Raw genomic sequence first — 15,312 nt, forward strand, 5'->3', positions numbered from 1 at the left:
AAAAAAAATTTACAGAAGAATTAAGTATTTATTGGAATAAATCAACAATGCAGAGATGATAAAAAGATGATAGTCTAGCCTCATCTCCCAAGATAACCAGTGTTAACCATTTAAATTAATTCTTCTCCTCTTTGTTCTGTACTTATAAAGACGTATTTTTTGACTCCAGAGGAAAGGTGATTCAGGCTATTCTGCTGTTTCTTTTTATAGGACTTTTCCCATGCTAAACAGCTTTTTGCTGCTTGTTTGGAGTTGGTGACAGAATTCTCACCAAAACTTCGTCAGGTCATGCTGAATGAGATGCTGCTTTTGGATATTCATACACATGAAGCTGGAACAGGGCAATCTGGAGAGAGACCGCCTTCTGATCTTATTAGTAGGGTGCGAGGATATCTGGAAATGAGGCTTCCTGGTAAGACTTTTTTCACAAAGCCAAATTTCAGAAATTTAGTACTCAAGTAACTGTAGGGAATATTCTAAAAGAATATTTACTGGGCTTTTTACCATCTATGAAAAAATTATTTGTCTTTTAAAACAGAATTCAGATGTGGAGTTCACTTGAAAACATTGGGGAAAATGTAGGAAATTATTAATTTCCTAGGATTGCCATAAATAAGTACCAGAAATTAATTAATTAATTAATTTAAAATTTATTTATTTTTGGCTGCTTTGGGTCTTTATTGCTGCAGAAATGAATTTTTTCATGATTTTGGAAATGAGATTTCTGAAATCAAGGGGTCTGCAGGGCTACACTCCCTTTAAAAGCTCTAGAGAAGGATCCTTCCTTGCTTCTCCCTAGCCTCTGGTGGCTCCCAGCAGCCTTTGGTGTTCCTGGGCTTGTAGCTGCATCACTCCAGTCTTTCCCTGTTTCACGTGGCCTTCTCCTGTGTGTGTGTGTGTCCATGTCCTCTCCTCTTGTAAGGGTAGCAGTCATTGGATTTAGGGTCTACCCTAATTCAGTATGACCTCATTTTAACTAACCACATCTGCAAAAACCCTGTTTCCAAGTAAGATCACCTTCTGAGGTTTCGGGTGTACATGAATTTTGAGGGGACAGCATTCAACACACTACAAAAACTATATTGCAATTTTAAGATATTCTGTTAAAAGATTCAAAATGTCCTTGAAGCTGCATGTTGAAGGTTTATTTCCTCATAGCTGCCATAGACAGCCCTCAGCATGATTGTCTGTGGGTCAGGAAGTCACTTGTGGTCACTTTAGGAACAGATTTTGACTGTCCAGTTCTAAATGTAAAGATCTTATTATGAAAAGGAGCTTATCATAAGAATTTTTTTTTATCATAAGAATTATCATCTGTTACATATAATCTTGCTTAGTTAAAGCAGTTTCTTTTACATGTTTTAATAATATTTAGAGCATTTCAATCATACTGTACACATTTAATACTGTAAATAGTACAATTGAAGTGTAAAGCAAGGTCCTAATAATGTGCCCAAACAAATGGCTGCTGGCCCTCTGGGGTCTTTTGAATTAATTTGTTATAACATTGTGATTTCTTGAAGAAATTACAACTTTTTAGCACTCTGTAGATAGAATACCTTTGAGTTTTAATGCATCAGTGCCCTTCAGTATCACAATAAAAATTGATCTAATTAATATATACGAACTGTCAACAGAGTGTTTTCTAAACGCGGCTTGTGGGATCTTTGTTCCCCTACCAGGGATCGAACCTGGGCCCTCGGCAGTAAAAGCACAGAGTCCTAACCATTGGACTGCCAGGGAATTCCCCAGAGTGTTTTCTTTTTAAAGGTTGAAGATTGGTTCTCTAAAATGAAAAGCAAAACGAATTTTAAAAACCCTAACATTTATTGAGTGCTAACTACATGTCAGACACTCTTCTGAGAGCTTAGGTGCATAACTGATTTAGTCCTCGCAGCAGCTTCATGAAGTAGCTTCTTATTTAATTATCCCCGTTTTGTAAATCAAGAAACTAAGGTTAAAGAATTTGGCCAAAGTCATGAAGTAAGAGACGGAACTGTGTTTTGAACTCATCAGGCCAACTTAAGCCTGTGCTTTTACTCTTTGAAATGGTTGGAAATGCCTTCAAATAATTATAGTCTCATTGTACTACCTTTTTGGCCTTTGAGTAGTTTGGAGTTCACTTCACTTTTCCTCCCTCCCTCCCTCCCTCCATTCTTCCTTCTCTCCCCTAACTTACTGAATGTTCATCTATTTGTCCCGTAGTTTGTGTTATAAGCAGTGTTTGAAATGAGAAGGAAAGGATGTACTGTTAGGAAGAACAAGAAAACGTTTGAACCCCACTCTCTAGATGCTGATTCTTCTTTAAGAACCATTGTGGACTCACTAATGAGAGATGCCCAGTGAATAAAGGACGCCTTGGAGCCAAATGCTGTCTGGCCTTCCTTTGGCAAAGTGTATGGTGCACAATGCACAGTGACATGTTGTACACTGGGATGTTAAATTTACTTCTATCTTCACTCCTTCTTTAAGAAGATGATGCAAATAATGTATTTTTACTTAATTTTGGTGTGTTCCTGTGTCTCTTTTTTGTCATCTCCAGTTGCTTTTTGGGATAAAGTGAGATATAAACAAATAGCCACAGGCAAAGACTTTTTAGAAAGACTGAAAAATATAGGTACTCAAGAAGTTTAATAGCTCTCCCCATTTTAAGTTTTAACATTGTTATTTAGTATTCATTGGGTTTCTTTTCCTCTTTCTTGAAATACATTAAAACCTGAGTATTACATACTTCGAGCTACAAAAATTCACAGTGTATTTAAGGTATATTTAATAATTATTTATTTCAAAGGAAATAATGGTCAAACAATTCTGAGTGATTTTTTTCCCCCATATCTTTTTATTTAAAATTGTTACAGGTATAGTAAGTATTTTTTGAATGAGTGAATGATTGGTCTCTTATGAATATTTATCATGTTTTAATCAGGAAAAATTATTAAAAAATGAAAAACATATTAACATGGATTTATTACAGCTTTAAACGTGGTTTACCTATTTCTGTGCTCTAAATAGCTAGAAGTTTATACCATACCATTATATATTTGTTTTGTTTGTGTGGTTCTTCTCTGCTCATTTATTTATTTATTTTTGGCTGCGTCGGGTCTTAGTTGCAGCCCGTAGGCTTCTCTCTAGTTGTGGCATGTGAGCTCCAGAGCTCGTGGGCACTGTAGTTGCAGCACGCGGGCTCTCTAGTTGTGGCCTGTGTGCTCAGTAGTAGTTGCGGCATGTGGGCTTAGTTGCCCCCGTGGCATGTGAGACCTTAGTTCCCTGACCAGGGATCGAACCCGCGCCCCCTGCATTGGAAGGCGGATTCTTAACCACTGGACCACCAGGGAAGTCCCTCTCTGCTCATTTAAATTATAAATTTGTAGAGGCTGGGTACCAACTCCCAGACTTCCACAGTAGAGTATTAGGCATCTTAAGGTGTTCTTAGTAGAGAATTTTGTTGATTAATAGTGGGGACTGTGGCAACCTGTTATTGGGAAACCTTAAACTTTCTAGAGAAAAGTATAAAATATTAGTGTATTTCTATTTTTTCATCTGTAACTATTGTTTTTAATTTGTTCAGCTGGAATCTGAGCAACTATTTGCTTTGTTATTTATTGATTGATTGATTGCCACACCCCACTGCACGGCTTGCAGGATCTGAGTTCCCTTACCAGGGATCAAACCTGCACCCTCTGCAGTGATAGCACAGCATCGTAACCACTGGACTGCCAGGGAAGCCCCATGCTTTGTTCTTTTAGTGTTATGACGGTAACTCCAACTACTTTCTTCTTTGCTGTTTAGATATTCCTCTTCGTCAGGTTATTGCCGAGGAGTGTGTTGCTTTTATGTTAAACTGGAGGGAAAATGAATACCTTACCCTGCAGGTTCCTGCATTTCTGCTTCAGAGTAATCCATATGTAAAGGTAATTCATGTTTAATCTAAATAAAAGGGTTATTAGGCTGGGATTATTGGACCAGTTTCTCTAGATCTGTACTACTTAGGGAGCTTGTCCAGTTTCTAAGATTCAGTCTAAGTTTGGACAGATGCTTGTTGGTTTGTAGGTAAAAGTATAGTTTTTGATAATTCAGGCACTTGAGTTTGCCCTCTCTAATATTTTTTTCTTCTACCCTATAGTTATAAGAATGCAAGCAAAAATTATTTCGTTAATAGACAACATTTTGGTATAATCCTAAACTAGTGAGAAGTTAGTCAGCTTTTCTTGCTTTGATTGATGTAGTCAAACCCCGGTTTCAGCTCTGGAATACCCGGGTCTAGCTGGGTTGGACTCGGGGGGCCGTTAGGGGTGAGCTGCACCCATTTTTCCATTTGAGCACTTTACCCTTCTTCAAAGCCTGTTAAACTCTCCAAGTTGATACCTGATTCTTATTAGGCTACATGTTTGTTATTAGTGATTATTTCCATATGAAACAGTTCATTCAGTGAATTGATGGTATGTTGTTTGTTTATTCTCCTTTCTTAATTACACCTATCCTGCACGACTGAAAATGCTTCTGGGTGGAGAAAACATCAAAAATAAAGAGAGACAGGAGGTCTTCCCTAAGATTCTTTCTTTCATGTGTTAATATTATGTTTACCCTGAATAAGCAGTGAACTTTTCTCCCTTTTTGGTCTTGTAGTTAAAAAAAAAAAAAAATTCATGGTTTACCACTTTTTTGTATATGTTTGGTCCTTCAGATTTCCTTACTCTTTTCTTAATGCTTGTGTTACCTTTTGTTCTTACCTGCCATCATCTCATCTTCAGTACACAGTCCCTTAAATGGATGGTTATCTGGAAACCTTGCAACACTGTACTAGTTTTTACGTTTGCCTTTGGTTATTTGTTTCTTCCTCCTTATTTCATGTATGGCCTTTAAAAAACTGAGCTCATTTCACTTCAACCCTTTGAAGACTTACTGATTTCTTTTGTTTTTTTCCTCCTTTTTGTTTTCTTTATGGTCGTTCATAAAAATTTGTCATACTTGAGTCATCCTTCTCTTTGGAATTTCAGACATTGGATTATATCTGGTTTTTTAGTGAACTTTCTGAGATAGGAGTTCCTAATATCTAGGGTATTTGTCTGATTATGCCCAGCAGTCTCTTGTCTTTAGTAAACTCTCAGATGAGACGACTGTTTCGTTTCAAGATTATCGTTTCCACTTGGAACGGTAGCTCGTTGCTTAGTATTATGACAGTGCAGTAGCTTTTCTCTTTGCTTCTCTTAGCTGTGAATTCTGTGGAGCTGTGCACCAGGAAGCCTGGCCGCATGTTTGAGGGCCTGCAGTGTGGAAGGGCACGGGGTATTGTGTTGTAGGTTGCCTAACCTTGGGCTAGGTTAGCTCACTGCTTCCTGCACTTCCCCTTGATCTGGCCGCAGAGGAGGAAGGGTATGAGGTGACCTTGCTGCAGGGGCCACTGAGGCATCTCATCGTCTCATCTGGATTAGGGTTTTGTGTGTCTCCTTCCCTAGTTGGCCCCTTGTTCCCTTGTTAATGTAGAGGAGAAAGTAATCAAATTGAGAAGTCTAGAGTAAGGGATTAGGTATTAAAAATTACACAATTTAGAGCAGCTTTCAAACTTTGAATTTGGTGTGGAATATATATACAGATGCTTAGGGAAGAGTCTGGACGGATATTAACAGTCATTATCCCTGGGTAGTGAAATATTAAGTGATCTTTAATCAATTTTATTTTCCATTCTCTTAGGAATGGAAAAAGGAAAGGAAAAAATCTTAAGCATGTGACTAAATATGACCTTTTGAAATAATAAAAACAGTCCAGCCTCTCCCTTGGATCAGTATGGGAGGTAGTGTAGTATATTGGAAAATGTACAGCATTTATGGGCACTTGGCTTATGAGAGACTAGCTAGTGGGAGGAGGAGGAGAGGTTGGTGCCAACAGTCATAATGGTTAAGACAAAGACCATGGCTTTTGCCATGGCCTGCAAGGCCTTTTAAGGTGTGGGAGCTTCTCCTTCTCCCTCCCTGTCATGCCAGCTCTGTCTGTGGTGCCGGAGTGCTCACGGCCCTTGTACATACAGTGCTTTCTCAGGCTTCCGCACTTTTGCACTTCTGTGTGCTGTTTGTTCATTTGGCCGAGATGCTCTTCCCACTTTTGCCTGTTTGTGTAGTTTCTTTGAAGCTTTCCATAATTCTTTTCTTCGCAAACTTGCTGTTCTTGTTACTTCTGTACTGTTGTGCTGTGGACATATTTCTTTTGTTGCACTTATACTGTATAGTAAATTATTTGTTCACCTGTCTGTCTTCCCCGTAAATCAGTGAGCTTCTTGAGGACAGTTAATTTTCATATTTTCAGTGCTTTGCTTGATACCCAGCACATAGGAGATGCTCAAGAATGTTTGTGGAATTCAACTGACTTGGGGCCTAATACCTCTGAAAATTCCTACTTTTAAGTGAATTTACTTGCTTAATGTAGTAACCTTCAGCCAAGCATGTGATCTCTGACAACAGAAAATGAAATTGAGAACTGCAGTAAATAACTTGTGTATATTGTGATCCTAGTTGTTAGAGAAGAGTATGTGCAGTAGGCACGCAGGATGAAATGTCCTCCTAGATCAGGGACCCTTGATTTCCATTCACATAGTCTAGCTAGGGTTTTTTTTTTTTGGAGTCAGAGAACATAATTTCCTCCTTTTTAAAAAAATTTATTTATTTATTTATTTAATTTTTTTGGCTGTGTTGGGTCTTCGTTTCTATGCGAGGGCTTTCTCTAGTTGTGGCAAGCGGGGGCCACTCTTCATCGCGGTGCGCTGGCTTCTCACCACCGCGGCCTCTCCTGCTGCGGGGCACAGGCTCCAGACGCGCAGGCTCAGTAGTTGTGGCTTACGGGCCCAGCTGCTCCACGGCATGTGGGATCCTCCCAGACCAGGGCTCGAACCCGTGTCCCCTGCATTGGCAGGCAGATTCTCAACCACTGCGCCACCAGGGAAGCCCCCTAGCTAGGGTTTTTAACACCATTTTCACTAGCTTTAGGAAGCACCAGAATTCTTGTAAATTAAGTCAAGTGTTCAGGTATTTATTGAACTGTACTTTCAACTTTTCTATGTTTGAAATTTGGGGGAAAAGCACTGTTTTCACCTTTGTCATAATCCTGCCTCTTTTTTTAAGCAGTGGGACCCCATTATGAACCTTTTCTAGGTCCAGTCGGAACTGGGGATTCCTGATGGACATGAATTATTGTTGGCTGCTTTACCCTCTAAAGAGAAATGATGTATAAGAATTACTAAAGGGCTTCCCTGGTGGCGCAGTGGTTGAGCGTCAGCTTGCCAATGCAGGGGACGCGGGTTCGAGCCCTGCTCTGGGAAGATCCCACATGCCGCGGAGCAACTAGATCCGTGAGCCACAACTACTGAGCTCTGCGCGTCTGGAGCCTGTGCTCCGCAACAACAGAGGCCGCGATAGAGAGAGGCCCGCGCACCGCGATGAAGAGCGGCCCCCGCTTGCCGCAACTGGAGAAAGCCCTTGCACAGAAACGAAGACCCAACACAGCTAAAAATAAATAAATAATAAAAATAAAGGAATTCCTTTAAAAAAAAAAAAAAGAATTACTAAAAACAAAGGATAGAGGGGCCCTCTCTTGCTTAAATTATAGAGGGAAAGACGTGCTGGATTTGGCATATAAGCCTATTTCTTTCTCTACATTTTGGGCCTGTCTTTTCTCTGCCTTTTGCTTTCAGCCCTTCCATTCTTTTTTTTTTTTTTAAACACTATTTTATTTATTTTATTTATTTATGGCTGTGTTGGGTCTTCGTTTCTGTGCGAGGGCTTTCTCTAGTTGCGGCAAGTGGGGGCCCCTCTTCATCGCGGTGCGCGGGGCCTCTCATTATCGCGGCCTCTCTTGTTGCGGAGCACAGGCTCCGGACGCGCAGGCTCAGTAATTGTGGCTCACGGGCCTAGTTGCTCCGCGGCATGTGGGATCTTCCCGGACCAGGGTTCGAACCCGTGTCCCCTGCATTGGCAGGCAGATTCTCAACCACTGCGCCACCAGGGAAGCCCAGCCCTTCCATTCTTTATTTCTGGGTCCTTCCTATACCTTTGGTCCTGAAGGCTGCCTTTATTCAGATCAGTCACTTCCAGTAATCTGTCCTTCCTTAATTCTACCTCCTCACATCAGCAGTAGCTCCATCCCCAGTTGCTATCATTTTTCTTAGAGAAAAGTTGCTCTAGATCTTGTTCCTTTATTCTGCCAACTTCAATGTCCATATTTTTTCCTCGTTTTTTTCATTAAAATTTAAAAAAAAATTGTGTGTGTGAGTGAAATTTAACCCCTATTTTAGTCTCGTCTCTGGACTTTTACAGTTAACATTGTAGTGTATATGTTCCATTACGGGCTTTTTTTTTTTTAAGCTGGGATCATACTATGTGTATTTAACTGTTTTGTTTTTTCCCACTTAATAGGTCACATACCTCTTTGCATTGTCTCAGTTTTATTCTCATTAGACTGTAATTGTTTAGAAACAAGGAAGTTTATAATGTGGCGGAACCAGAGGATCCCCTTCCCAGATTGGATTCAGATCTGTCAGTAGACAGTGAGCTCTCAATTCCTCAGTGCTTGGATAGAAGGCACAGCATAAGATACCTGTGCTTCGTATGTGTAGGCAGTTATTTATCTTTCTTCAGATGTTCCTCAGTAATAGATAATAGCATGTATGACATTACAGATTATCTTTTGTGTATTTTCTGTCTGTTTTTCATGTTATAGCTTGGACAGCTTTTAGCAGCTACATGCAAAGAACTTCCAGGCCCTAAAGAAAGTAGACGGACTGCTAAAGACCTTTGGGAAGTTGTTGTTCAGATCTGTAGTGTGTCCAGTCAACACAAACGAGGAAATGATGGCAGAATTAGTTTAATAAAGCAGAGGGAGTCTACATTAGGTATAATGTATCGGTATGTTTCTATCAGTTTGTTTTTTTAGTTATTTATTTATACTATTTGTACTGTTGTAAGAACATCTACCATTATCCTTGGGTATCATAAAGATGGACAATGTAAGAATTCTGTGGTGCTGATCTCCGATGGACTTGTCTGATATGGCCACCTTAGGAAATACCTTGTTTATATGTTACTTTAAGAGACTACTTATTAATCATTTAATATAATCAAACCTGAGTTCAAAATCAACAGTTTTGGTTGGATAGTACTGAAGATGTCTCATGTGATTAAAACAGGAAAGACATTTTATTAGGTTAGTACGACAGTAGAATATTATACTCTTTTATACATGCAGGACTGGAAAGTTAGGAATAAACCTTCATGTATAATTTACTTTCTTGTTTTTATTTTTAATTTCTGATATTAAATGTATATACACAATTTGTGTTTTTTGTAGGAGTGAACTGCTTTCTTTTATCAAAAAATTACGGGTAAGCTTTATAAAAGTTGATCTAATTACTATTGCTGATTTCTGTAGAATATGATGAAAGAATATTGAGTGTTTAAATGCTGATTATTTAAGTAATCTGTTAATGTGCTTTTTATCTTCAGTGATCGTTTTTTTGAGGATGGGATAGTCTGAATGGAGAAGTTTGTTTTGCATTTACCTTACCATGTTTTAGTGAATAGAACAGGTGTTTTTTAAACTGTAAAGAATTCTTCATAATAGGGCTAGATGGGTGAAGCCTAACTTTAATTTCTCTTGATAGGATTAATGTCATATTTATTTATTGGACATAGATTCCACTCTTTAAATTCCATCCTTTAAATATTATTTTAAGGAATAAAAAGTCAACTTTTTCTAGAGGTAGCTGGAAGTACTAGTTGGAGAGAGGTCTATTTACTCAATTTCAAAAGATGTGAGGACAGACACCTAAATTTGGTCATTTTTGTGTAAATTGTGTGTTGTCATTTCTTTCATGAGATTAAAAATAAAGTTGATCTTTAGTGTGCTGTAAACTAAAGCAGGTGGTAATTTTAAAAACCATAAGAATCTTTTGAAGGAAAATACTTGGTATCCTTGAGGTTGATGGGAGAAATATTAAAATATATATAATATTTAAGGATACTGTGTTTTCTTTCTCATAGGAACCGTTGGTTTTGACTATTATTTTATCACTCTTTGTGAAACTTCACAATGTTCGGGTAAGTATTTTATAATTTCATCTAAAAAATCTTTGGAAGAAATTTCCTTTTAAATCATGCTTTTTTTTTTTTTTTTTTAAAATAAGGAGGACATTGTGAATGATATTACAGCTGAACACATTTCTATCTGGCCATCCTCCATCCCCAAGTAAGAAGTATTATAGCTTACATTTTATTAAATTGTTTATATATTTAGAAACCATCCTGACTGATATAGATAACCTTGAATAATTTGATGAAAAGGCTGCAATTTGTTAGGACTCTATAGCCAACTTCATGTTTCTCTATTAACAGTAATAATCTTCCTAAAAATTATGGATAAGGCATAACTAAGTAAGAGCTAAGGTATACTAGCCTTAAGTAGAACCTAGACAGTCTCTCAGTAGTCCTGATTCCTTGTCAGTAGTAGAATTAGAAAATTGAGGCTAATGAAAGAATGACTTTCTATCAGGTTTTTCTAACAGTGATTGTCAGAGGTTCCCAACCCTTTTTAGTTGCCTTAAGAAGTCCTTTAAGTAATTTAAGAAATCTTCTCTCTTAACTTTCATCACCTGAGAATCACAGTAAGAGGATGGGGGAATTTTGGGCGGGAAGAAGAAAAGGTTCCTTTTCTGGAAAAGAAACCATTTATATTTTTCTCTTCCCACACATAGCAACTTCTCATTCAAGAGAGTCCATTTGTTTCCTCACAAAAGTTACTTTTCCTTTTCTCCCTTCCCCGCCAATCATCTTCTTTTTGCCTGAAGGGCAGATCTAGGCCTTATTTTATTGCTTTTAGTGGCATTTTTGAAGAAGAAAAGATGGTAGTAGGTAGGTAAGCAGGCAGTAGAATGAGAGCAATTTGCTTCTGTCTCAGTCTTAGAGATTGGAAGCTGTTCTCTCTCTGACAGGGTTTTGGAGAGTCTAAAGTGGGTGAGTGACCCTTTCCTCTGCTTACTGAGCTTTAGTTCCCACAGAAGCACTATGCTTCCTGAAGCAAATAACTGCAGATTTTTACATAAAATTTGGTATGTTAGATAGCAATCCAAGAATCAGGTAGAGGTCATTTTGCCTTTTTAATTGATGGTTGTAATACCTCTTTGGTGTTACTTCTTTGGCCTAAGTTTAGACTGTAAACTAATGATTGATTTTTTTCAGTGTGTGTTTATAAATGGGGCAAAAGAATGGTTTATCATAGAGATTCTCAGCCAGACTCAGAGATTGAGTCCCGGCCTCTCCACTTCTCAGGTATATGACCTTGGGTTAGTTGCTTTCTGTGCCAGTTTCCTCATCTGTAAAACGGGTATAAGAATAGTACCTACCTTGTGAGGATTAAATAATAAACTTTCTAAGCTAGGTGTTTAGAATAAGGGCTGCCACATAGTAGGCTTAACTATTATTTTCATGATAAAATTATTTTAATGTAAGTTAACCCAGAGAAAATAAAATGTGACTAAATGTTTGACCAGAAAAGATATTTCTCTTGAGCAGGAGTCTTTATTGACTCCAAGAATAGTGTGAGGATGGCATGGATTAAGTATTACTATTTTAAAATTGATTGTTTGATATGTAGATAGAATTCTTAGACTTAACATTTTATAATTTCTAGGAAACATAAACCAGTGTAACTCATTTAAATAATTGTAAATAAATTAGTTGTAAATCAACAGTTGGGTATTTACTAATGGCACCACAATACTTTCCCACTGTACTGGGAACAGTGGTGAGTTATGGTAAAATCTAACCCCTCAGGGCAACAGGAGTACTTTGTCCAACGTTGTTAGATGATAGAGCCAGGACTTGAGTCTCGGTGTGTTTCTGAAGCCAAAGCCTGTTCTCCCCCGCTGGGTCTCGCTGTAGGGGCTGTCAGCGTGTTTCTTGGGTGCTGGCTTGGCCTTATCCTCACAGTTCTACCTCCTAATTCTGCATCTCAGGACTTTCAGGCTTAACTAGGCTCAGAGCAGCTGGCCCCCTTCCGTACTCTTTTTTGGATTCTTCATTGCTTCCAAATGCGCTGCAGTGATACCCTTGCCACAGCTCGCCCCAACCCGGTGAAACATCTAATCCAGAGGAGTTAGTTAACCCTTACAAGAAACCACAAGGTGAATTTAAGGCCACGTAGCAGTACTGTTAGTGTTTGAGCCCTTATTTTCTGTAGCTTCCTCTAGATAACAGAACTTAAAAATCATTTGGAAAATTTTTATGAGTCTGTCTCTTTATAATTTTGTTACCTGTAAATTGTGCATAAAAAGTGGAGACAGGGTTTTATCCTACGACCTTTTTTGCGCATTATATTGTCGAATATTTAAAGATACTTTTTAGAGTGGCCTTCTTTGGCATTTTGGGGAAAAAAAGGAATCAAAAATCAGATTGTTTTCAGCCCCTTATAAAAGGTTAGCTGATCACACTTCCTCAGATTTAGTTGTTTTGATAGTTTTAAAATATTTACTCCTAGTAATATTTAGCATTGTATTGATGATCACCTACATTTTGACTAAGTCTTTTTGTTTTTTAATAAATGTGTGTATGGAATTTGAAGTTGACTCTTAAAATAGAGATTATGTTTATTGTCTTTCATATAGCCTCCAGTGCGTGGACTTTGAAGCCGTGGCTATCACAGTGAAAGAGCTAGTTCGGTATGCCCTCAGTATAAACCCAAACAACCATTCCTGGTTAATTATTCAGGCAGACATTTATTTTGGTAAGTGAGATGTATGGTTGCTTTGTGTTTTGTTTTTGTAGCAGTTTTAGAAGTGAAAATAAATATATTACACTTGTTATTACAATACTTTATTAAACTTAAGTCTTGTTTTTGACATTCTCTAACTCTTCTTCCTAGGTAAAATTGAAAGTAACTTTTATTGTTATATGTATGCATTTTTCTGAGACTTTGATTCAGATGCTTTTGGTTTTATGTTGACTACTTTTTTTCTGTTTTTTTTAAATAGTAAATGGTCATCTAAAAAGTTGGTAAAACATTCTTAAGGAAAGAGGTTAAAGTTTAGTTTACAGAATTGCTCTTTAAAGGTTCTAAAATATGTCCATGCACTCTTGATAATTATTTGCATTCTTGAAAATAGATTCCTAATTTTTCCCCCCCGTTGTATGTGATAGATTTTCCAACATGATAGGGAATTTCTAATATTTCTATTACTATACAGATCAAATTAAAGTTCTGACTGGTGTCATTTCTGGGTCACTTTTTTAGGAGTTGATTTTTTTAAAGAGAAAGTTCACAATGTAAGAGTAGAGAGAATAGTATAATGAACCCCCATGTACCTCCTGTGTCTGCTACCCAGCTTTTTTTTTTTAAGTGACTTATTGCAAGCAGCCTTAAGTCATTTTTATTTTTTTCATTTTTTAAATTGAAGTATAGTTGATGTGCAATATTACATAAGTTACAGGTTTACAACATAGTGGTTCACAGTTTTTAAAGGTTATATTCCATTTATAGTCACTACAAAATACTGGCTGTATTCCTTGTGTTGTACAATACATCCTTGTAGCTTATTTATTTTATAGATAATAGTTTGGTGCCACCCAGCTTTAACAGTAATTAACTCATGGCCAGTCTCATTTCATGTGTACCCTCACCTACATCATCCTACTCTCTCCTGGATTATTTTTGAAATAAATACTTGCCAATTTTAATGCTCATTTTTACCCCAGCCCTGCAAAGAATTTATTATCAGGATCTTAATATCTTTATTCAGAATAGATTTTCTGATTCTAAACTGCCTCAGAAAAATAAGGTCTGTTTCTAGTATAGTCATTTGGGAAATAAATACCTCCAAATACTAAATTCTGTACCAGTAAGTTTGACAAGGAATCTGAGCTAAATATTTGGCTAATCAGTTTTAGAAGGAAAGACTCTATTATACAACTACTTTAAAGTGGTTGAAAAAATAAAGCCAATTTTTCTCATTGTTGGCCTGGCGAAGTGTTATCCCTAGGTCTGTGGTTTGAATCTGCTTTTGTCAAACATGAAGTAATACCTGACTCTTCACAAAAGAGGTCCTGTTTTTCCAGCTGTGTATTTAATGGCAGGTAATTCTTTATCTCTGTTTTCTACTTCAAGCAACAAATCAGTATTCGGCAGCTCTTCACTATTACCTCCAGGCAGGAGCTGTGTGTTCTGATTTCTTTAATAAGGCTGTGCCCCCAGATGTTTATACAGACCAGGTAGGTTGTTTTTGCGGGCTTGCTTTCTTCTTGTCTGTCTTTAAATGTTCTTCTTCCTGGGCCTCTTTTTGCATGAGCTTATTCATTTCCATGTATGTGGTGTTAACTCCCAAATTGATTGCTCTAGACCAGATTGCTCTCCATATTTCCAGTGCCCACAGCTATTGCTGCTTTGATTTCCCAAAAACACCTCAAACTCAACCTGTCCAAAACTGATTCAGCATCTTTTTTTTTTTTTTTAGTATTTATTTATTTATTTGGCTGCTCCAGGTCTTAGTTGTGGCTTGCGGGCTCTTTGCTGCAGCATACAGGCTCTTAGTTGCGGCATGCGAACTCTTTCTTAGTTGGCAGCATGCGTGTGGGATCTAGTTCCCTAACCAGGGATCGAACCCGGGCCCCCTGCATTGGGAGCGCGGAGTCTTACCCACTGGACCACCAGGGAAGTCCCCTGATTCAGCGTCTTACTTTACCAGTCTCTCCTCCTGATGACCTTCCCACATCAAAACAAAAACAAAAACAGAAGACCCCACTGAAATAGCAGTCACCTTTGTTTAGTCCTTTGAGTTGACTAAGCATAAATCCTGAGTGTCATCCTCTTTTCTTTACTAACCCTCCCACCAACATCTATTCAGCCTTCAAGGCATATTGATTCTGCCTCCTACATCTCAAATTTTGTTCATTTTCTCTCAATATGCATTACCCTTTCCTCTGGTTTTGGCCACCAATATCATAATTTAATAAATGGCATTTTTTAATATTTACAATAATGGTTTTTGAAATAAGATTTAAAATTTTTTAATAACTAGATTTTTTTTAACTTAAAGTTCTATTTTTTGGAGCAGTTTTAGATTTATAGCAAAATTGAGTGCAAAATACAGAGTTTTCATGTACCTGCTGTCCCTGTACACATACAACCTACTTCACGATTGACATCCCACATTAGAGTGGTACATTTGTTACAATTGACATTAACTAGTTTTTGAAAATAACCAGAATTTTGTTTTTGTAGGTAATAAAACGAATGATAAAGTGCTGTTCTTTGCTGAATTGCCACACACAGGTTAGTTTA

The 15,312-nt window shown here is 37.7% G+C and overlaps 1 protein-coding gene across 1 annotated transcript in view; it reads left to right on the top strand.

The window, feature by feature from the left end:
- INTS8 (integrator complex subunit 8) overlaps positions 1-15,312 on the top strand; it is a 47,112-nt gene that overhangs the window by 25,805 nt on the left and 5,995 nt on the right. Inside the window, exons 15-23 of the mRNA XM_068525843.1 lie at positions 211-412; positions 3,790-3,911; positions 8,707-8,891; positions 9,334-9,367; positions 10,026-10,082; positions 10,169-10,230; positions 12,644-12,762; positions 14,140-14,243; positions 15,253-15,303. Of these exons, the coding sequence (XP_068381944.1) occupies positions 211-412; positions 3,790-3,911; positions 8,707-8,891; positions 9,334-9,367; positions 10,026-10,082; positions 10,169-10,230; positions 12,644-12,762; positions 14,140-14,243; positions 15,253-15,303 (936 nt within the window). The remainder of the gene's footprint in view (positions 1-210; positions 413-3,789; positions 3,912-8,706; positions 8,892-9,333; positions 9,368-10,025; positions 10,083-10,168; positions 10,231-12,643; positions 12,763-14,139; positions 14,244-15,252; positions 15,304-15,312) is intronic.

Source organism: Eschrichtius robustus, chromosome 17, assembly GCF_028021215.1.
Source record: "Eschrichtius robustus isolate mEscRob2 chromosome 17, mEscRob2.pri, whole genome shotgun sequence".
Lineage (NCBI taxonomy): Eukaryota > Metazoa > Chordata > Mammalia > Artiodactyla > Eschrichtiidae > Eschrichtius > Eschrichtius robustus.